The sequence below is a fragment of the Oryza glaberrima genome, chromosome 5, assembly GCF_000147395.1.
Source record: "Oryza glaberrima chromosome 5, OglaRS2, whole genome shotgun sequence".
NCBI classification, from domain to species: domain Eukaryota; kingdom Viridiplantae; phylum Streptophyta; class Magnoliopsida; order Poales; family Poaceae; genus Oryza; species Oryza glaberrima.
The window spans coordinates 19,185,267-19,208,973 of NC_068330.1; the positions used below are offsets into that span (position 1 = coordinate 19,185,267).

General features: G+C 46.6%; 2 protein-coding genes and 1 long non-coding RNA gene across 7 annotated transcripts; 1 reads left to right on the plus strand and 2 right to left on the minus strand.

Moving 5' to 3' along the window:
- The first annotated feature begins 2,972 nt into the window (after positions 1-2,972).
- On the plus strand, positions 2,973-3,947 carry LOC127772527 (ethylene-responsive transcription factor ERF094-like). The gene has a single exon (XM_052298461.1). It carries the CDS (start codon positions 2,973-2,975, stop codon positions 3,945-3,947), a length of 975 nt encoding a protein of 324 aa, XP_052154421.1.
- Positions 3,948-7,654: 3,707 nt separating this feature from the next.
- On the minus strand, positions 7,655-12,226 carry LOC127773720 (uncharacterized). Of its 5 annotated transcripts, none has more exons than XR_008017621.1 (6): positions 11,697-12,225; positions 9,389-9,479; positions 9,204-9,271; positions 8,749-9,112; positions 8,576-8,632; positions 7,657-8,003 (listed from the first exon to the last, which is right to left on the minus strand). It is a non-coding gene; the product is annotated as an uncharacterized LOC127773720 (long non-coding RNA). The 5 variants fall into 5 exon arrangements; XR_008017619.1 differs by having other exon boundaries at positions 8,749-9,079; positions 9,204-9,313; XR_008017618.1 differs by having other exon boundaries at positions 9,204-9,313; positions 11,697-12,224.
- Positions 12,227-13,949: 1,723 nt separating this feature from the next.
- On the minus strand, positions 13,950-15,745 carry LOC127773719 (uncharacterized acetyltransferase At3g50280-like). Its single transcript, XM_052299872.1, has one exon. It carries the CDS (start codon positions 15,576-15,578, stop codon positions 14,136-14,138), a length of 1,443 nt encoding a protein of 480 aa, XP_052155832.1. The 5' UTR covers positions 15,579-15,745; the 3' UTR covers positions 13,950-14,135.
- Between the last annotated feature and the right edge of the window lie 7,962 nt (positions 15,746-23,707).

Sequence of the window (23,707 nt, forward strand, 5' to 3'; positions counted from 1 at the left end):
CTTCACACTTTCAAAAATTTTGTCGCATCAAATATTTGGGCACATGCATGAAGTATTAAATATGGTTGAAAAAAACCTAATTGCATAGTTTGCATGTAAATTACGAGACGAATCTTTTCAGCCTAATTACGCCATGATTTGACAATGTTATGCTACAGTAAATATTTGCTAATAACGGATTAATTAGGCTTAATAAATTCGTCGCGCAGTTTACAGGCGAAATCTGTAATTTGTTTTGTTATTAGCCTATGTTTAATTACTTCAAATGTGCGTCTGTATACGTCAAAAAAAATTGGAGGAGTAACTAAACACGGCCTAAATTTTATAAAACACCAATTATTATGATTCAAGTTATATAAAATTAAAAATATTTTGGTACGTGGTATATAGCCCTAGATATTATGGTCCTACCGTTAATCGATCATTTTGATATACTCCTATATAAAAATTTAACAAAGTGGATGTAATACTTGTATGATGCATAAGTAACTGATAAATTGGAAATGCGATCGTACAAATAAAAAAAATATGGTATATCAAAATCAGATCAACATATAGTATGGTTTTGTGAAACGCAAGGACCATAATTTCTAAGGTTTTGTATATCATGTGTTAAAATCCATATAATTTGATCATGGGGTTTTATAAAATTTACTCTAATAGTAAAGACATGTTGTCAATACTAAGTAGTCAACAATATAAACATTTTCTCCTAGCTACATACCCTTGGAATGCTGGTTATAAACTTTTGTGTACACTTGTCCTGAACTTGAAATTATGTGGCCTTCATTTCTCTTTCTTTTTCTAAAATACTGTACCATTTTAAATGCAATTTAGGATGTTAATTTTGTAACCGGGCTAATAAAATAACATTTTTGATATGATAAAATCATGCACTACGAAGAAAGTACATTGTCAGTCATGATGTGAAATGCTGCTTGTCATATTGTCAACGTCTAGGTTAAGGGTCCCCACTTTACCAGATTGCATAGTTTAGAAGGAAGGTGGGTTAGCGCCTCCCTAGCCTAGGCCAGATCTGAGGTCCTGTGAGGAGGTCCACGTGTCCAACTGTCCACCATTGATGCCGATATGTACTCTAAGAGAGGCTAAATATTCAGGCTAGACTCTGTTTGGGTCAACTGACCCAAGACGAGGTCGTGCCCTCGGAGCTTCTTAAAGACAGTCTCACATCCTCAAAGTTGGTGCATAGGATCGATTGGCTGGCCACCGGAAACTAGCTAGGTTGTTGCACCATTTTCTGTTGGGGACCATGACTCTAGGTTGCTCGGGAAATGCCAGATATGCATTGGACAAAACAGGTCAAGCAGAGCAGGTGGGTCACCCCTTCCATGGGATGTTTTGCTGCTAAAGTAAAACCAGTGTAGAATTTAATGAGTTAGCTAGGGTTTATGATTATGTACAATATCCTTTGCCTCGGGGTGGTTGGGGGGGGGGTTTATCCATAATGTCTATAAGATCATTTGGGACTCTATAGACGATATTCAAAGATAGAATCAACAAGAAATGCAGGATTCATTCATAGCTAGCTCGAGTGCTCCACAACTTAGTACAAACGTTGTTGATAGTGACCTAGAACAGTAGTAGGGTTGTTATCATTCGGGAGGCCCGAACCTGTATTGTTCTTCTCGCTCCCAAGCACTCCCAAACACACCGAGTGCACCCAGAGCCCCTTATCGATCCCTAACATGTGATCTATCACGTCAGCGATCCCGAATCGAATTGCATGGGAAATTCGACTATTGTACCTATTATAATATATTCTACAAAAACCCGTAGAAAACCAAAGAATGATGCCGACGACATTGGCCAATAAAAAACTGAACCCATAACATCATTGGCTATCTTCTCCTAGATTCCATTGCAATGCATGGACATGTCTCTAAGTAGGAGAGCATCCTACCTCATTGGCTATCGTTTAGGAGTAGGAAAGGACATCTATGATCCTACAACTGAAGTCTGGCTAATTCAAGATCTTTAGCCCATTGGACACTAGGGTGTGAAGACCCGATAGATCATGGGTGTCTGCTGGACCGTGAGCTCGAGGGACCGTTGATGTACAGTGAATGGACAGTGAACGGGTAAGGGGCACCAATTTATATGAATAGAGAGATTGTTGAATAGTCTCACATACTTCATGTGTGAAAAAAGGGCCCTCTCGATCTCCCTCAACGGCAACCGCGAAGCCTTGCTAACTCTGAATTCTGAATAAAGGATTCTCATACAGCTAGTTCGCTGTTGGTCCCAACCGGTCTACTGGGGCCAATCCACTTTCATGTGATGTCAACTTGGGCACTCCAGGGGAAACTATTTTCATCCCTCAAGGGGATATCCCCTCGTTGTTTGTATGTCACTATAATGGTTATGAATAAAATTGAAAAAAAATTGAGAAGATGTATTAACATGTGATATATCACTTTACAAACATGCAAGTTCAAATTCAACTTCTACATCTCGTAACGAAAAAAACAAATTTGACTATAAATATACGTTAACTAGTTGTAGTTTAATTTGTTTTTTTCATTGCGAGATGTAGAAGTTGAATTTTAACTTGCATGTTTGTGGAGGGATACATCATATGTTAATATATCTTCTTAATTTTTTTAATTTTTTCATAACCATTTACTTCCTCCGTTTCACAATGTAAGTCATTCTAGCATTTCCCACATTCATATCGATGTCAATGAATCTAGATAGATATATATGCCTAGATTCATTAACATCAATGTAAATATGGAAAATGCTAGAATGACTTATATTGTGAAACGAAGGGAGTAAGTGACATGCAAATAACGAGGGGATGAAAATCCACTCCCGCACTCCAGTCTGTGTTTACTTTGCTTGCCTTCTCAAGGCACTAACTAACTTAGAGTTAAGCTATAAAAGCAAGCAAACATACACTATTATCTACTAGTACATCCTTAACATCGATCAATGCAACCACCACAACGTACATGGAGCCAAACTACAGCGACTACCACCCCAACAGTGTCCCCTTCGATGCCTACTACGAGCACGGCCATGGCCATCTCGACGATCATGGCCATGGCCACCACCACCTGATCCCTGCCCATCCTGAGCCCTCCTACTCCTACGGCAACTGGTCCTTCCTCCATGCCGATGCCACCGCAACGTCCTCCTCCGAGTCGTCGTCGGCGTCCGCCAGCTCCGGCGCGGCGCACATTGTTGGCGCCTCCGGTCCTTCTGCATCCTTCGTGCGGCAGCTTCATTTCGGCGGCGAGTACTACGACGACGACGCGGCGGACATCAGCGCCCTCATGGAAGCCGCCTCCATCTCCTGCTGGACGACGAACGGTGGTGCCGGTGCGTCAACGTCGCAAACCACAGGCTTGGAGGGGGTGGAGGTGATGAGGAGAGCGGCGGCCCCGGCGCCGGACAACGGATCAAGTGACAAGGAGGAGGCGGCGCGGCCGCTGATCGGGGTGCGGAAGCGGCCGTGGGGCAAGTACGCGGCGGAGATCCGGGACTCCACGCGCAACGGCGCGCGGGTGTGGCTGGGCACCTTCAACACCCCCGAGCAAGCGGCGCTGGCGTACGACCAGGCCGCCCTCTCGGTGCGCGGCCCCGGCGCGGTGCTCAACTACCCGCTCCACCGCGTGCGGGAGTCGCTGCGCACGCTCGAGCTCGGCGCCGCCGCCGCCGCCTCGGAGTCCCCCGTGCTCACGCTCAAACGGCGCCACCGCATCCGGAAGCGCTCCACGACCAAGAAGGCGCCGGCGAGCAAGGAGGCCGACGAGGCACCCGCCACGACGTCGTCGGAGGGGAAGAAGAAGCGGCAGGTCAACACCACCAGCCATAGTCATGACGGTAAGCAAGACCAGACGTCATCGCCATGTGTGCTGGAGCTGGAGGACCTAGGAACGGACTACTTGGAGGAGCTGCTCGCGTTGTCCGAGGAGCAACCGTAGACACCACCGGCGGCCATTGCCGATTACATGATCGAGCCCGAGCACTGCAGCTAGCTGGCTCCGTCCTACCTAAATTACGCTCGTCTTGCCGTGCATATATCGCGCCAAAAGATTTTTCAACTAAGTCTGTTGATCAGTTTTTGTGATTTTATCCATGCATTTTTGGAGGCGGAATTTTTTACGCCTAAGAAACACATGGCTTCCACTACTACATGATTGATTTTCCTTGGACACTACCTCATTTTGTTTCCATGCGGTCCATAAGTTGGACCGCACGGAAAAATAGAGGAGCGTCGTCCGCACACGAGTGGGTCACTTAGAAGGCTTGTACTCAAAAATAATTCTATTTTAGGCCTACCTCCTAATCTAACCGCATAGTAAAATAGCACTTTCCTCCCATCCTATTAAAAAAAAACTTGGACTTTTCTTCCCTCTCCCCCACCCCCCTCTCTCCTCTCTCTCTCTCCCCCTTATCTTCTCAGTTTCCTCTCCTCTCATTTTCCTCTCTCTCTCACCTTCTCCTCTCCTCCAGGCGCATGGCGCCGACACCTCCTCAGCTCCGGGCGGCTCTCGACGGAGGGGTCGACGGCGGCTGGCGGGCGCGGCGGGCTCGCGGGAGGACGTGGGGAGGCAGCCGGGAGCAACATGCATGCGGCCGACGACGACGAGGACGGCGAGGCGGCAGCCGGGAGCAGTGTGCACGTGGCTAACGACGATGACGACGGCAGCGAGGCGGCGGCCGTGAGCAGCATGCACGCGGCTGATAATGACGACGAGGCGGTAGCCGGAAGTGGCGTGCGCATGACGACGACGGCGGCGGCAAGGAGGCGGTCGGGAGCGGGCTGACGACGTGTGCCGGGAGCGGGAGGAGGCGGCGGTCAGCAGCGTGCACGCGGCCGATGACGACGACGACGGCCAGGCAGCGGCCGGGATCGGCGCCGCCCTCCCCACGCCCGAATCCGGCGGCGGCGGCAGTCCCCCACCCGGATCCGGCGACGGTGGTGGCCGGCGCGGCGGTGGGGTGCCGGATCTGGATCTATAGTTAGGGTTTGTGTTTTTTGAAAATTTATTTTTTTTCGGTTTTTATTTTCCCGTGCGGGCGGCATAATTTTCGCGTGCTATTGCGCCACCCGCACAAGAAAATCGCGATTTCGCGATTTTCTCAGATGCAATGTTCCAGACGGGCAAAACAACCGCACGGAAAAATAGCTATTATAGTAGTGTTCACACTTTCCACTTCTGAAATATGTCCCGCAAATTGCATAGATGCCCATAAAACATACAGGTTTATTTGTTCCTCATCTCCCAAAGGGTAATGCAGTCGGATGATACACTTGTTAAAACCAGCGGGTTAATTTTGTCTCCCCATGACAATCCATGATTCTATGTCCATTGATGAAACAACTAGTAATTTACAGTTCACATTCAGAACAATGGTACTGCAATCGAAACAAAAGTACTCCCTCCATATAAGTTGTTTGATTTTTTTCTAGTTAAACTTCTTTAGATTTAATCAAGTTTATAGAGAAATATAGTTGTATTTTCAATACAAAACAAAACATATTATTAAAATATATTCAATATAAGATTTAATAAAACTAATTTGATATTTTATATGTTGCTATTTTTTTTATAAATTTGGTCAAATTTAACAAAGTTTAATTAATTAGGAAAAAAATGAAACAACTTATAATATATATAAAACAGAAGGAGTAATTCGTGATAGCATTTCACAAACGTACCCTAAGACAACACTACTACAAAACGTGATAGATGTTGCAGGTGGGCAAAACAAGTTTTTGCAGGTGACCCCACCTATGACCAAAGGGCAGTGAAAATCGATGACCTTCAATGTTCACAGGCGGGACTTCATTGCGAGCAAAAATCAAATTTTGCAGACGGCTCGGTTAAGCCAACTGCCTAAAAAATCGACCTTTCACAGGTGGGTTGCAACTAGAAAAGACATTTTCTTGACGTGAGGGTCTCATTTTCGCAGGCGGACATAACCCTTAGAGCCAAATGACCGTCTACAAAAAATATAAATTGGGGTGAATGTGCCGGTCCGCCTGCGAAAATCATTTTCGCAGGGCCGCTTAAGTGGTCTGCCTGCGAAAATAGACTTGAATATAAATAGACTTGGATAGGAGTAGATTTTTTCTAAGTCTAAAAACCTCACCCCTCCCCTCACCCACGGTCGGCGTCTCCTCACCTCTCCTCCCCTCACCTCTCCACGGCCGGCCTCTCCCACGGCGGCTACGGCGTGGGGCGACGCGGAAGGCGGCGGGGCGGCGTGGCTCCCCTCCCTCCCTCCCCTCCTAGATCTGGTCGGAGGAGAGAGGGTGGAGGCTGGCGGCGGCGACTACGGCGGCTACGGCGCGGGGCGGCGGCGGCTCCCCTCCCCCTCCCTCCTAGATCTGGTCGGAGGAGGGAGGGGGGAGGCCGGCGGAGGCTACGGCGCAGGGCGGCGGCGACGACGACGCGCGGGGCTGCGGTGGCGGCTCCCCTCCCTCCTCCCTCCCAGATTTGGCCGGAGGAGGGAGGGGGGAGGCCGGCGGCGGCGACTATAGCGGCTACGGCGCGGGGCGGCGGCTCCCCTCCCCCCTCCCTCCCAGATCTGGCCGGAGGAGGCAGGGGGGAGGCCGACTGCAGCGCGGGGCGGCGGCGACGACGATGGCGCGGGGCGGCGGCGACGACGACGCCCGACGCGGCTCCCCTCCCCTCCCCTCCTGCCCAGCGTGGCGACGCCGGAGGAGGGCGGCGGCGTGAGCCGTGCCCGTGATTTTTTTTTGTTTCTGAATGGATTTTCGCAAGCGGGCTGAAAATCGATGATTTTCGCAGTCGTTGTGCTACAGGCGGTCCAACCCCCCGCCTGCAAAAATCACTTTTGGCCGCCTGGAAAAAAAAAACTTTTTCTAGTAGTGTGCAAAACAAAAGGAAAGAAAGAAAACTACATAAACCATAGCTCCCCCATGAACCACCGGAACCCTACGAACTCGCCTAGAAAGGTGGTGCGACCGACGGATTTGCCTCCTCCAAGACCGTCGCTGCCGGCACTCCCCCTTTGCCGGAGCCATGGACACACTCGCCGGTGAAAGGGAGAGTGAATATATAGGCTATTTTTTAGTAAAAAAAATATATAGGCTATTTTAAGACTAAATGCAAAAGCATAAGGTGACTAGCAGTCGGATTGTTTGATGTCGGGTCGAACACTCCAGATGTATCGAAATGTCTGAGCAAGAATCGGATAATCAAAGGAAACTTTACGAAGATGTGATAACTCTACTTGTTGTTTTTCTATACTAGTTCGGTGCCCGTGCGTTGCAACGGGATAAAAAAAATATATTTATGAATTCAAATCACACCGAGGAAAATGATGTTAAATAATCATCGAGTGTATGTTTGTTGTATCGAAAACCTTAATACACAATAATTATATCACATCTTTATAGTGTTCCTTATTAAATAACAAGAACAATAAAAATAGTTGAATAGAACATCACAGTTTTTTTAGCTAATGCTACAGCAATATTCGATGACATAAATAAGAGAAGTCCACATAAAGATTCAAAGTGCAGACCTAGAAGGTGTATTAATTAGTGACCAACTGCTATAGTTACATCACAATATACCTCAGAAAGGTACAATAAATTATGGGACACCAAGAGATTATATGAATAAATGCAAACATATTCCATGAGAACAACTGTATTGCCAATACAGATTATTGAAACACCAGTAGTAGCAGGAAGTTTCACATCCTATCTAATTTCAAAATATGGTATAAAATAATATTTGCAGATTTAAACATTTTTTTTGTCCAGAATACATGAATCCCCAGCTGTCCAGAATACATGAATCCCCGGAATATAAATCTGATTGTTCTAATTGGTCCTCTGTGACCCTTATACATGTGAACACATCCTTTTTTCTTTCATCCCAAATCCTAGCTAAGATCTGTATCTAAATAACAAGATGCACGGGCATATTACTACGTCGTTGACCAGGGGATCATCCTCCAAGCATATGACTTCAACAGTCCAAGATTTTCATTGTCAGCTGCAAAATAATAAAATGATTATGTGACAACAGAAAAGTATCATAGTGGTTGGTATTCACGTACATGTGGCAAAGCAGCAGGTTAGTACATGTGTTCTTCTACGGCAAGAACAACATACAATGTCTAAAATCTTCTACTTGCTTGCAGGTGAGGAGAATTAGTTTATCACCATGGAAAGTATGCCCCAAAAGTTGTTGCCAATGGTTGATTAGGAGACCATTCGATTGGATATCTTTGTCTCTATAGATGGATATTGTGTATGTCAAACCATGCATGCTTTCAGATTCGTAAGCTAAATTTACAGGTAGATGCATATGCTGAAAATTTTATATACAGAAGTATATGCTGCTTTTACACATGAAAGTTGTTTTCCCAGTAGATCAAGCAGGAATCTCTATACAGTTATCTATACTAATATACAGGAGCTAGCAATTCTGATGACATCCCCTTATCTGGGAAAAAAACATGTTAATTTCTCAAATCATGTAATACAAGTATTTTTAGGACTGGATAGTTGCAAAAATCAATAACCAGAGTATTCTTAGTTGTCAATAAATTTGCATCAATGTACCTGTCTCATTAAATGGGAGGCAGTGAGGTATGACAAACGATTGTACATGCTCATTTTCTGCATGATGTAATGAACTGATAAGATGGTGTAAATAGTGTTTTCATTTGCATGTAACAAGCATATAATTTTTATGTAGGAACCTTTGACATAATTATTAGCAGTTTGATTTAAACCTGGATATTCCTCCTTTTGTTGCTTGTACACACAGGCCTTCATTTTCCTTGCCTCCTTTTTCTTTGGGCTCATTGATGCGTACCTCTCTCTAGCACGCTTCCTTCTTAATTCTCTCTCTAGCACGCTTCCTTCTTAATTCTAATGCGTTGAGATTAGCACCATCTTCTTGCATTTTGTGCACACTTGCAAATTATGTTAACTCTAATAGGTAGAAAATGGAAAATCATAACTTGCATCTTTTACATTTCACATTTATACTTTGCATATTTTCCTTTTGCGGCACATTGGAGGATGTGCATCTGTCACTGCCATGGTCTATTCGTGAATCCCCTGCATTTGCATTAGTAATATCGGCAAAAGGGGCTGAGGGAGGAAATATTGCGAAATCAGTATGCAAGTCACATCTTAATGGACTGAATATTAGTCACATATGTGAACCGATAAAAAAACTCACTTGATGTTGTTAACAATGTTGGTGTGGAGACCCCAATACTGTTACGATTTTTTGGTGAATCCCCGACACTTGCATTAGTAATATCAGCAAAAGCGCCCGAGGGAGGAAATCTTGCGAAATCAGCACGCAAAACACATCTTAATGGACTGAATGATATGCACAAAAAAATCAGATAAAAAACTCACATGATCTTGTTAACGATGTTGGTGTGGAGACCCCAATATTGTTATCCATGTCTTAATGTGTGTAAGCCAGCTGAACAATCCTCACAACATGCTTCACATAAAGAGTAATAAAAGGTTAGCTACATTTGAAGGGTTTTGCCACACTGAGTTCCAAATCAATTTTTGGCCATGTACACATAAAATTTGCTTTTCCATATAAGTATGAGGGCCAGATAATTGAATACCCTCAACAGAAGCAATAATAGACAAGAATATTGTATGGTACCCCTAGGCTAAATCACAACAATCACATATCCGTATGGAATTTAATGGCTTACAAAAAAACAAAGTATCATTGGAGCAGTAAAGAATAAAATAAGATAGCATTGGTATAAAACTTTCAGGTCACTCATCTCCTTACCTCAGCCTACTTGCATTTTGATATGAAAATAGAGTTGCCTCCTAAGGAACGTGGCATGTGACATTGTATTTTAGCTTTCAATGTGATGATTTTGCTGTAATAATGCAGTCATGTTTCTGCAGTTGACATATTCATCTTTCCAAACTTCAATTTTCAATGTCAACCAGACTCTTGTTTTTTATTTATTTCTATTTGTATATGTGTTCTCATAGATGTCAGCCCTTACAGATTTTGCTTCAACTTTGTCATCCCCACGACTGCTATAATGCATCAGCAAAAGTAGATATATAATATTCTATTTGTTACATCGCAGTTGATTTAACAGTGCAACTCAATGAAATTCTGATTTGAGTGGCTAAGTAACTGAAATAATAATGCTGAGTTGATTAGTTCACTATTTTCATTTTCCTAGAAACATTGAAGCTTGCTGCCTTTTTAGAACTAATCCGGAACAAGACTTTGCTCGAATAAACCTTTTGTGCCTTTTTAGTAATATGCCCATGCTGAACGCTACGAAGCAATTGCATTCTCTTTAATAACTTTGAAACTTCCATGTCAGCAAAAAAAAAAAAAAAGCAGTAGGACCTATCAGTAAGACCTATAGAAAAGCACTCGATCAAAGACTATCCCATAATGCTCAAAAGCCCATACTCTTATTATGCTAAATATTTCAGTATAATTTATCGTGTCAAATTTTCTCGTTACATTTTTTTTGCACATTTTTTTGAAAAGATAAAGAATCACTTGCTGAGGATTATATATCTTCCATGGCACAGTATCTACCTCCTGAGGCAGGAACGAAAAGAACAAATTAACTCCACTTAGGCCATACAACAAATCTTTAACAGTGCTAAAAAATTTAGACTTCAAAGGTCACCCATTACCGATTCAAAACCTGCAATCAAAGAAACTATAATTACAAAATCCAATCATTTTCCTATTGCTTGGAAAACAATGTTTTACAGATGAAAGCAACTCAAAACCAAAACATGCATCGTTATGCATGAAAATAATGACAGTATATCAACCTATTGACAGTCCCATGCAAGTAGATGTATGTTAATAGCATATATTTTTTCCAAGCATCAGCACTTTTGTTTTATATTTCTCTTGTTCAGAACATCAGAGATCAAGTATCTAAGTGTTGCGATTTAATCTGAAGTTTATGAGGGCATTGATTAAGGAGGATAGGATTTCACATATATTCGTTTCTGTTAAAAAATGGTAGCTGATGTATGGAAGAAATTTAAATGTGGAGGATTAAACCAAAATATGGTGGTGTACTGATGTATGGGACCATTTAAGCTTCCCTGTTTTTTCCCCTCATGACGTTGCTGTTAAAAATAATTCAGCATCGCAGGGATTTTCATTTTCAATATATACTTGCTTTTTAACTTTATTCCCTCCCACCGAAGAATACATCACTCAGAAAACTAAATGAATCCCCTAGTTACTGTTTCTCTTATTCAAGACTCGATCTATATGTTTCTCCAACTCATTTTATTATTTTTTGGACAACATGTGAGGTGCATATGTTCCTGTAATTTAGATAGCAGACCTAGTCTTTTGTCAAGCTAGATAGCATATAATAGGAAAGTACATGTACTCCTCCGAATTGAAGCTGCCAATAGTTCTATTTACTAAAAGACTTTTTTTATCCATGTCCTAAAGCAATTGTCTGTAAATCTGGAAGCGTGCATCTCTGTTCCCATAAAAGGTAGTGTTTTCACAAAGAACTTGACTAAGTACAACTGAATTTAGTCATCTTATAACAAGGGTTCGTTTTGTTAACAAACCTCTGCATCTCAGGACAAAATGGTAATGAAGCACATGAATTGAACAATTAAACATACAATGAGATGGATATATGATTCACAACAGGGAAGGGAAAACGCACAAACATCTTACCTGTTCGCCCGTGGATCGATAGCGGCGCGGTGGAGAGGGAAGGGAGGGCTCCGGCGTCCAGGGACGGCGAGGACGGCGGCGAGTATCGATGGTGGCGGTGGCGGCGGTGCGGGAGGGACCTGGTGGAGGAGAACGGCGAGGGCGGCGGGGAGGATCGATGGAGGCGGTGGCGCTGATCGTTTAGGGGAATCACGGTGAAGGTGGGGGAGGGAGCTGGTGGAGGATGAAAGAGAGGGCGGCGGGGAGGATCGATGGCGTCGAAGCTGGTGGGGGAAGACGGCGATGGCGGCGACGAGGACGGCGGGGACGATCGATGGCGGCGGCAGTGGGGGAGCGATCTGGTGGAGGACGGCGTGGGCGACGGGGAGGATCGATGGCGGTGGCGGCGCGGGACGGTGGGGGAGGACGGTGGGACGGCGGGGAGGATCAGCTGGTCGAGGAAGACGGCGAGGGCGAGCGGGCGAGAGGGAGGGCGGCGAGAATGCGGCGAAAAGCGAGCGGGCGCGCGGAAGCCGGAAGGGCGGAGAGACGCGGATGCAGCGCGTAGCCGCGTAGTGGGTAGTTGGAGCGCGACGGTGTGGGCGGATAGGGGCGTCTGGAGCGTCGATTTGGTGGGAGTATCCTAGGAAACATGTCAGCCGTTCGATTGTCCACGACTCACCACCACCACTAGGAACTTTTTAAATAGTAAAGAAAAGTGAAACATAGTAACACAATCCAAAATTTTATTCTTTTTTCTATAAATCAAAGGGTCAATGTAAAAATTATATAGAAATTTGAAGAGTAAATTGTATTTTGCATCGGGTCGATTGATAGTGTTTTCGCTTTGCACCGGGTTTGGCATATACTTCCACATTGCACCGGGTTTTTTTTTTGAATAAATCACTGGAGAACTTTTCCACCTGAATTTTCCATTGAAAATAAGTCATATTATAGGGAGTATAAAGGTTTGGCCCGACAGCATTAGAGCCTTTACATAGGATGTGAATGAAAAGGGCGGGAAAAGATTTCTGATCAAGTTGAACCAACAATTCGATCAGAGCGTTGAAAGCGCTCAGTCCAGAGGTTTGCTTCAACTAGATAGTGGGTTAGATGTCTTTGGAGGCTAGGTTGAAAAGGCTCCCAAAAATTAAAGATTGATAAATGACACCTGCAAAAATATCTGGCTAAGAACCAAATCAACCTAAAGCTAACAACCTAACTTATCAACATCCATTTCCTCACACAGCCACAAGCATGCCGGAATAAAAGACAAGCACCGGTTTTGGCATATACTTTCACTTTGCACCGGGGATGACAAATTAACTTTCACATCACACCACCTTGCATGTTTGGACTCAAAGCCGATGCACAAGGCGTCATCCAAACTGTCATCTGTTGTCCATGTTGGCTCGCGCCCTTGACCCACGCTGGCCGATCGACTGAATCACACGGGATGGCGTGAGATGCACACATGCACCAGCTGCAGAAGTCCACGGGCAGCGGGGACCATGGATATTGCGAGGTGCTCACGTACACGCAGAGCAATTCCGCGATTTCGTGGGTACTCACCGATCACGGGCGTCAATTTCAGCATGCCTACCGAACCGCCGCCGGCCGGCGGCCGGCTTGCGTACCATAGCTCTCCAACATACAGTAAAATCTAACCCCAGATACGTGCTTGCAAAAGCTCAGCTGACATCTCTTTACTCCTGCTGTGTCTAATGACAAGATCCCCTATTGTGATCTTCTTCTGGCAACTGCGCAAGAACAGTAAGCTCTGACCTTCTGTGTGAGCTAACATGGACAATCAGAGACTACTTGGATGTGCATCTGGTTTGAATCCAAACATGAAAGATGGTGTGATGTGAAAGTTAATTCGTCATCCCCGGCGCGAAGTGAAAGTATATGCAAAACCTGGTGCAAAGTGAAAACAATATCAATCTACCCGGTGCAAAGTGCAATTTACTCGAATTTAAATTTTATGAAAGTCATTTGCCAATGGTATGAATTAAAGTGACTCCTAGAGTTGTAGCTTTGCTATACAATGTCTTAAATAGTTTCGTAAAAAAATTGATGCTAAATCTTTGTAATAGGTTAATTGAAGCATATATAGTGTGTGAAATTTGTACTCAAATAATTATCCATCGAACTCACAAGACAAGTACTTCTAACAGGGAGGAAGGAACAGAGCACGACTCCACTTGATCCTAAAAGCAACTCTCTGTGCGGCTGTTCAAACTTGGCCAACCGCTTAATGGATGGAATACCAGAAGAGTAACGGATACTCGGATATATAGCTTAGATATTTTTGCAAGCATACACCAATCCAGCACAGCAACGTATGTGTCCAGCGGCTACTGCAATCTGCATCACCACCAGAGAGATAATCATGTCATGTGGGGAACTCGCATCTCGTGATCGTCCCCTCGCTCACTGCACCACACCAGAATACGTGCGTCACGGTGCACGCGACACGTACTGCAAGAACTCGTGGTCACCGAGCAGGCGGGCCATGGTGTCGGGCGCGAGGCAAAACTCGACGTCGACGCTGCCGTCCCCAGCCTGGCCCGGGAACGCCGACATCTTGCCGTCGAACTTGTTGGCGCGCCCGCTCCGCACGGCGATCGCCCTGCCCCACCCGAAGTCGTTGCCGTCGTACATAGGGAACCGGGGCGAGCTCCCCATCGTGAGCGCCGCGCCGTCGGGGTTGCCCAGCGGGAAGCACCGCGGCGCGGCCTCCCACTCCGCCGCGGCCCGGCGGATGGCGCCGTCCTCGTGCGCCACCACGGTCGCGTTCAGCCTGGCCGCCGCCCACCGCAGGCCGTTGGACGCCAGCTCGGCCACCGTCGCGGTTGTGGCCACGCTCTGGATGGCGTTGCCGAAGTAGAGCGGGGAGATCGCCGGGCGCAGGCGGTGCCGGCAGTTCACCGCCATGCGGAACGTCGTGGTCGCGTCGGCCGCCAGCAGCCGCCGGGATCGCGTCACCGCCCTCCAGATATGCGCGCACAGTGATTGGAACGACGAGATCTCTCTGTAACCGCCATGAGCCTTCGTTTCATCCACATGCTTCCCGTTAGCCTCGGCAAATTTGTCGGATCTTTTCCACTGGTTGGCCTTGGCCTTCAGCTCGCGAATGGCGGCGGCGCTGAAATGGAGGACTCGCTCGCGGAGGGGCGCGTCGGCGTCGAAGGTGACGGCAGGACCCGCGCCACCGGGGAAGCGGATGACGGCCGTGGAGTCGCCAAAGAAGTTCCGGCGCAAGTCCGGCGGCTGGACCGGCGTGCCGCGGCAGAGACCTGCCCACGTGTTAAAGAAGTGCCAGAAGGAGGTGCCGTCCACGACGGCGTGGTTAGCGACGAAGCCGACGAAGACAGCTCCATCGCCGAGCACGGTGAGCTGGAACGAGGTGAGCGGACGGTGGTGGCCGTCGTAGCTCACGGTGCGGTCCATGGGGAACAAATCCTTCGTCAGCCTGGTCGGCACGTCGGCGTTGGGCACGAGGAAGTCTCCCAGCGACAGAGCGGGCGCGACCGCGTGGTAGAACTCAACGGCCACGCCGTCGCACCGGATGACGATGCGGCCATCATCCAGCGTGACGAGCCGGCCGGCGAGGGCAGGGAACACCGCGAGCGCCCGGGAGAGCGCGCACACGAGCGACGACACGAGGGAGGCGATCGGGACGCCAGGGGGCGGGAAGAAGAGCCCCTTCTGGATGTAGTGGCACGACAGCATCGGCATGTCGGAGACCGAGAGCTTGACGTCTCCAACCGCCGACGCGCCGTCGGGCCGAACGGTCTGCTTCGAAACGACGGTGACGCTCGTCGCAGGCGCATTCGCGCAGAGCGTCTGCGTCAGCGGAACGACCACCGTCGCCGGCGCAGCCGAGGCAGCCTCCACCATGGTGCGAATGCAGGAGGGATCAACTAGCGCGGCAAAAACTGTATCTCTAAGCGTTCAAGCGAGGGGCGAGTGGCGAGCCGGCGTCGTAGAAGATTGTGTTGGGAATTACTTAGTTTGGGCAGATTATATAGCTAGCGGGCCATGGCGAGGTACCAAAGGGAGTGGATTCGTCAGCCACAATCTGCGCTAGTAGAGAATGGATATGGATGGATGGGAGTGAGACGGCATGCAGTAGGATCATCCGGATCGGCGCCAGCAATTGTCGAGCTCCTGTTCATCATGCTGAAATGGCGCCGCGATTTCGACCGGCCCTCGTGTGGCTTGTCCCCGTGGCCCGCCGCACCGCCGCGACGCGCCAAGCATTCGCATCCTCCCGGTCGGCTGGGCCGGCGTTGCTGTCACGAGTTGGCCGTGCCGGAGGAGTGGAGGACCGAAGCATTATTTCAACGGGAAACACACCCAACGCGAACCTGCCGCGCCTGCGCGTGCGCGCACGTTCGCCTCGGTGGCTCGTGGGCCGTGTTCCCTCGTGGAGTCGTGGCCCGTCGGGTGAGGGCGTGGGCGTGGCGATTGGCGACCGTACGGTGAGGCGGGCCCCCGAGACCGAGAGGGCGTCGGCCGAGAGCAACACCGGCAAAACGCCGAGATGGTAAAGGTGCAGGGTGGGCAGGAAAGATCATGGTCGTGGACGTGGTCGCGGTAGCGATTGCGTTCTCTCGTGTCGCGACCAATGAACCGGCGGTATATACACAGCACTGTTTCGGGATGGAACTTGGGCTAACTTCTTGTAGGAAAAAGGCTGACGGTAACTTGGGCACACCGAGATGGGCTTCGCATGAGCACATGTACAGTACAGTATTAAGGAATAAGTTCACTTTGACTCCCTTAACTAGTTGCTGAATTAATTCGTATTCTTGAACCACAATACCGGATATCTCAACCCACAATTATTAAAATCGATGCAATTTAACTCCCTCTCGACGGTTTTAAAGGGCGGTTTTGCTAACGTGGCCCCTACATGGCGGTGTTGGCCTAGTCTTCGTCTAACGTAGCATTGACATGGCACTTATGTGGTATTAGAAATAAAAAAAATGTGAGACCCATTTATCATTAAAAAAGAATATTGTGTGACCCACGGACACGTGGGACCCATATATCATCCACTCTTTCTTCTTCCCTTCTTCCTCCATCCTCTCTCCCTTCCCTCTTTCTTTCTCTCCCCTTTCTCTTCCCCTTCGGCCGTATGTGAGCAACGGGGGTTGGAGCAACAACCAGCGGAGTGGGGGCAGAGTGGTGGCAGTGGGCAGGTGGGCGAGCATTGGAGCGGCGGTGATGATACCGAAGCCGGGCGTGGGAACAAAGGCGGTGGACGATGTTGGCATGCGAGCGGATGCAGAGCGGAGATAGAGCAGTAGGATGGTGGCCGCCGTGGCGAAGAGGGAGGAGGCCAGCCTCACGAGAGGGAGCCACAGAGGAGCACCGCATGCAACGCCGCTGAGCTCGCGAGCACCCTCCACGTCATCAAGCTAGCTCCTCTACCACCACTGCCTCCTCCTCCTCCACCATCCTAGGATCCGTTGACGCCTTCTCCTCCGCCATTCGAAGCTATTGCTAGGGATGGGGGGAGGGGGGCAAACGGTGAGGGGAGAGGTGGTGGCGCCTAGATCGTGAGCACCCTCCGCCTAGCTGCCCGCCCGTTGCCTTTGCCACCGCTCGGGCCCTCGCCCACCCACCGCCATCGCCACTCTAGTGCCCGTCCTCCCGCCCGCCGCCGCCGCTCCAGCCCTCGCTCGATTGTCGCTGCCGCCACTCTGGCTCCGCCCTTATGACCGCCACCGCCGCTCTAGCTCCCGCACTCTCGACCGCCACTGTTCCGGCCCTCGAGCGCCCGCCCCTAGCAGACGAAGAGAAAGGGGAGAGAAAGAGAAAGAGAGAGAAGGGAGAGAGATGGAGGAGGAAGAAAGGAAGGAGAGAGAGGATGGCATGTAGGCACCCCCAATGTCGGTGGGTCCATATTTTTTTTGTGTGAATGACAAATGGGTCCCACATATATTTTTTAATCCTAATGCCACATAAGCACCACATCAAAACCACATAGGGCGAAAACCAGGTCAACACTACCATGTAATGGTCATGTCAACAAAACCGTCCTCCAAAACTATTAAAGAAATCAAATGGCAACAATTTTAATAGTTAGGAGATCGAGATATCTCATATCGTGGTTCAGGGATATGAATTAGATCAACCACTAGACAAGGGAATCAAAGTGGACTTATTCCCAGTATTTAACCAACATGGCCCATCTTCTAAAATAAAATATGGGCCGTCATCTAAAAGGAAAAAGTCCACTTAGACCCCCTAAATTATTCACCGAATCTAACTCGTGACCCTTAACTGCCATACCGGGTAGGATGACTCCCCAAATTATTAAAACCAGTGCAATTTAACTCCTCTAGCGGTTTTGTAGGGTGGTTTTGCTGACGAGGCGGTGCTAACCCGATTTTCATTCCACGTGGCGCTTACGTGGCATTAGAATTAAAAAACATATCTGTGGGACCCATCTGTCAATCAAACAAAAAAATTGGGACCCACCGACATGTGGGGCCCTCATGTCATCCTTTCTCCTTCCCTTCCTTCTTCCTCTCTCTCTCCCCCTTCTCTCTCTTTTCTCTTCTCCCTTCGGACGCATCGGTGGTGGCGGCGGCCGAGGGCTGGAGCGGCGACGGCGGCGTGCAGGCGAAGGCCGCGCCACCGCCTACCCCGTCATCGGAGGGCTTGAGGAGGACGCCGACAAATCCTGGGGAGGCTACAGGGGGGCCCGCGGGACTAGGTGAGGGTGTCATGCGCGTCGCCGCGGCTCGCCACGCTGCTCAGGGCGGCGTGCCTCTCGCCGCGCGCCCGCGCTTGACGCGCGCGCTCCCCGCCGAGCTGCTCCCGCCCCCGTCACGACTCACGACCGCGTCGTCGTCGCCAACTCCGGCTACTCCAGTGTTGTCCTCTGCCGCGTCGGTGTCCCCGTCCGGCTGTCCCCCTCTTCGTCGACCACAAGGTAAGCAGCAAAGCACTAATCCTCTGCACGCCGCCATCGCTGCTCCAGCGCTCGCCTGCACGCCGCCGTCGCCTGCACGACATGGATTAGTGCTTTGCTGCTTACCTTGTGGTCGACGAAGAGGGGGACAGCCGGACGGGGACGCCGACGCGGCAGAGGACGACACTGGAGTAGCCGGAGTTGGCGACGACGACGCGGTCATGAGTCGTGACGGGGGCGGGAGCAGCTCGGCGGGGAGCGCGTGCGTCAAGCGCGGGCGGCGCGGCGAGAGGCATGCCGCCCTGAGCAGCGTGGCGAGCCGCGGCGACGCGCATGACACCCTCACCTAGTCCTGCGGGTCCCCCTGTAGCCTCCCCAGGATTTGTCGGCGTCCTCCTCAAGCCCTCCGATGATGGGGCAGGCGGTGGCGCGGCCTTCGCCTGCACGACGCCGTCGCCGCTCCAGCCCTCGGCCGCCGCCACCACCAATGCGTCCGAAGGGAGAAGAGAAAAGAGAGAGAAGGGGGAGAGAGAGAGGGAGGAGGAAGTGAAGGAGAAAGGATGACATGTGGGCCCCACATGTCGGTCTGTCCCACAATATTCTTTTTGTTTGAATGACAGACGTGTCCCACAGATATGTTTTTTTAATTCTAATGCCACGTAAGTGCCACGTGGAATGACAATCGGGTTAGCACCGCCATGTCAGCAAAACCACCCTACAAAACCGCTAGAGGAGTTAAATTGCACTGGTATGGTAGTTAAGAGTCACGAATTAGATTCGGTGAACAATTTAAGGAGTCTAAGTGGACTTTTTCCTCCGGGAAATAACCAATATGGCCCCAAAAGTTTGGACGAGAATATCACATTATTATTTTTCTGAAGACTAGTACTATCACATTAACGAGTATCCTATTCGATCTACGTCAGGTGGGAACCACTTTTTGATTCCGTGGGCGGTGGGAGGTGCGTCCTTGTTGGACAGTTCTTCTTTTCTTACATTATTTTCTTAGATTAGATACAGTCCAGTCAGGTGTCCACTATACAATTGGTTCTTCCTCTTAAAAAAAAAGGAGATTTTTGTAAGGTGGAAATTGTACGATGGTTATCCGATTGATGAAACTGATATGATTTCCTGTTGGTGGGTGTTTACCACCAGAGTGAATTTTATTTTTACTTAAAGATTAATGTTAGACACCATTTTCTTACCCTTTTTTTTACAATGGACTTATTTTTTCTCAACACCACAGTTATATTTAGGCAGACAGAGGACGTCAATACGTTTATTTTTTGAAAAATGGAATTCATTCATGTCTTTGCTTTAAATAGCTATAGGCAATTTTTATAGAAGTCGTGGGTTGAGTGGCTACGAATTACAAATCAGAAAAACTACTTATAGCACTATCCTAAACCTCTATATAAGGCTGACAAAAAAAATTACGTAATCGTTATTTCTGCGTAGGCTTGCATGTTGTATGTGGTCCTTGAATTCTTTAATAAACTAGGAAACACAATCTCCGAAATCAGCGATCGGTCATTCTGTTGATCGAATTTCATACAAGTCAGTGCTGGCGACGTGGGGCATTGGTTGATACAAATAGAAGAGTATGACTAATTAGGTACATGGATAGTGGGGGCACTCTAAACCCAAATTCCCAAGTTCGAGTAAGATTGAAACAAAATCTAAAGTGAAAAAAGTTATAAAAAGAATAAAGAAAAATATTGATTGTAGGGATCCAACATAAAGCTTATTTAAGAAAATATAGGTACTAAAATTCACTAACAACCTTAAATTTAAGTTGAAAATATTGTATTTCTTAAAATAAACACTTGTTTATTTCAACCATTTAGTACCTCAGTTCTATAATACAAAGGATTTTATCATTTATAGGTGAAAGAACTTTAATGTCATCTAGAGGGGTAAATAGGTGTTTAAAACTTTTAAGTAAATGCGGAATTTGGACTTTCCGAATATTTTTGGATATTTTGAAAAGCTCACAATTACAAGCAAACTAGTAAGTCAAGAATAAAGGGGATAGCGGCACAATTAGGGAGAGGATTGCGTAAATAACAACTAAAGCTACTAGCGGCACCAAATAGCAAAGCTAGATGAGTGAGCAAGAGATATCACTAGGATTCTTGTAAGACGATGTGTTCTCGAAGTTCAAATTCTTGAGGGGATTCTACTCTCCGTTGAGGAGCTCACAATGAGCCGTGTCTTTTTCAGCCCTATCTTCGAGAGGTTGCATAAATGCACTCCTCCTTTCACTAAAGGTATCTCTTCTCTTTCTGAGGTGAGATATGACCTTCACAAACTTGCTCGGCACACCACAAACAAATCGGTATCTCTTCCCTAGTCAATGTTGACTTATAGTCGTCTAGGTGTCCTCAACCACCAAGATAACAAATACAACAATGATTTCTTGGGAATGAATCGAGTGCTCAACAAATCTTCATAAAGTCAATACCACACACACAAAATCCATACTTATAGATCAGTGGAGAGGAAGAAGTGAGAAGCCATAGCTTAAAGTAAATCTCAAATCAAAGCAAACCAAGGGCAAAAATATTAGAAATGGAGCCAACAACACTAGCTTGGGGGTGGAGGGGCTATTTATGGCCACACCCTCAGATCTGCCCATTAGGAGCAAAGATTCTATTTTTTTGGAAAATTTCTAAAGTGTTTTCGGGAATATCCAAAAATTTACGAGAGAGCGAAATCAACTTTCGGAATTTTTCGGTGATTTTTGGAGTTGTTGCAGTGCTTTCGGAATTTTTCAAAATTTTGGCATGAGCACAGCAGAAAATGGGCAAAAAAACATTTCGGAAAATTCTAAAAATATTTTAGAAGAAACCAAAAATCACCAGAGAGCATAATCAATTGTCAAAACTTTCTTCAGAATTTTCTACAGTACTTTTGGAATTTTCTGAACAATGTAAAATTCCAGCATGAGCACAGTATAAAACTGCACAAAGTAGCATTTCAGAAAATTCCGAAAAAAAAAAGGAAAAAATCTGAAAATCACCATAACCGAAATACTCAAACTCAACACAGTACGGAAATTTCCGAAAAACTTTCAGAAACTTCTGAAAAAGACCACTACTGATTTCCGAAAATCAAAGTAGTTCAGGAACTTTCGAACTCTATTTTAGAAAACTCTAAAAAACTCCAGTACACGAATCGAAGAGAGAACTACTTCAACAAAGATTTTAAACACCAAACTCATACCTAAACATCAAGGCAACATCCAGTTAACAGTTTTACTACCAACTCAAGAGCAAATAGAAAAGCTATATCAATACGAATACTTTTACATCATCTTCATTTTTTAGCCTTGATCAATGCTAATATGGAATTTGGCTTGATGTTTATCGACGAATCACATCCTCTTGATCTTCAACATTTCATCTTGTGCTATTTCTTCACCAAGGATTGATACTCAGCAACTTGTAACATCATATGGCCTCGATCAGTTTGTCGGTAGTCAACTAAGCACTTGATCCTTCACCACTACGTCCGGTCATTCGGCGCTAAGTCTTCGCTTGCCCTTCTCCCATGCACAGTCCATCACATAGCCAAGTCTTGCCATTTTTCGTCATTTTTAGCCTTGGATTGTAATGAAACCTCCTTGTACGGCATCTTTTTCTTTATCATCTTCATCGGACAAATCCCTTACTTATACACTCAATAAACACATTAGTCCTTTAATCATTTGTCATCAATTAATTGAAACCCACTAGGGGCGTAGCTGCTCTTTCACTAGGTTGTCTCTAACATAAGGGATTTTAGTGTAGAATTTGTCCTATCAATCAACTCTAATTCAAATTTCTTCCCAACTTATCCTCTCAATCACCCTCCCACCCCAACCCTCCTCTCACTTAATATAGGCATTAGTATTTTCTCTTTCAACTTTAGTCTCTCAAAAAGTGAAAAATATCTTATATAATAGAACGGAGGTAGTAGTAACTATTTGTAAGTTTTTTTTTTAACTTCATGAGTAAAATATACCCCCACCGTCAAAAAAAAAAAACAAACTTCTGACTACGAATCATAACTAAAAGCTTGTTTTTTATGAGATAGAGTATGTATATGACAACGCAAAGAAAAAATCATTTAAGATAAAATTTTAACTCATCGAACCAAAAGATTTTCTAAATCAAATCAATAATTAAGTTCAACAATTCAAAATTTCATACAACCAGGCCCTTGTTGGTTAACCGGTCAGAACTTGATGGGTTGGTTTAGTTTGTGGCCTAAATAGGCCTTACCAAATTTTGTCAATACTAAATTTTGACAAGTTTTGGCATGACTAATTTTGATAAGGCAAAACTGTGTTTGGATTGAAGCCAAAATAGCCTAAGTATACTATTGAAATGACCTATTTTTTTAGGCATACCAAAATTTGGCTTCAAACCAAATAAACACTAAGCACTATTTAAATTGCTAAATATTGGTAAGTCTAATTTAGGCCTCAAACCAAACCAGCCCGATATGCCAATTCGGATGTTCAAAGTTCGTCTTAGGCCCCGTTTAGTTCCCTTAAATTTTTTTCCCAAAAACATCACATCGAATCTTTAGATGCATGCATGAAGCATTAGATGTAGATAAATGAAAAAACTAATTACACAGTTAGGGAGGAAATCGCGAGACGAATCTTTTGAGTCTAATTAGTCCATGATTAGCTATAAGTGCTACAGTAACCCATATACGCTAATGACGGGTTAATTAGGCTCAAAAGATTCGTCTCGCGGTTTTCAGGCGAGTTATGAAATTAGTTTTTTCATTTGTGTCCGAAAACCCCTTCCGATATTCGGTCAAACGTCCGATGTGACACCCAAAAATTTTTAATCAACTAAACACACCCTTAAAAGCTTGACGTCGATGGGAACACGGACATTTCGTACAAGACTGTTTTAAGACGTAATTTCTCCTGACCTTCTAGAAGGAACGCAGAGGCAGACACTTGATGCCCCCTACCCCAGTTATCCCACAGCCCCCCCCCCCCCCCCCCACCCCCCCACCCCCACAGATGTCATCTGTATGTAGACCCGGAGTAGCTAGCGGCGGGGTTGGACACCGAGACCGACCGACCGATCGGTTCGCC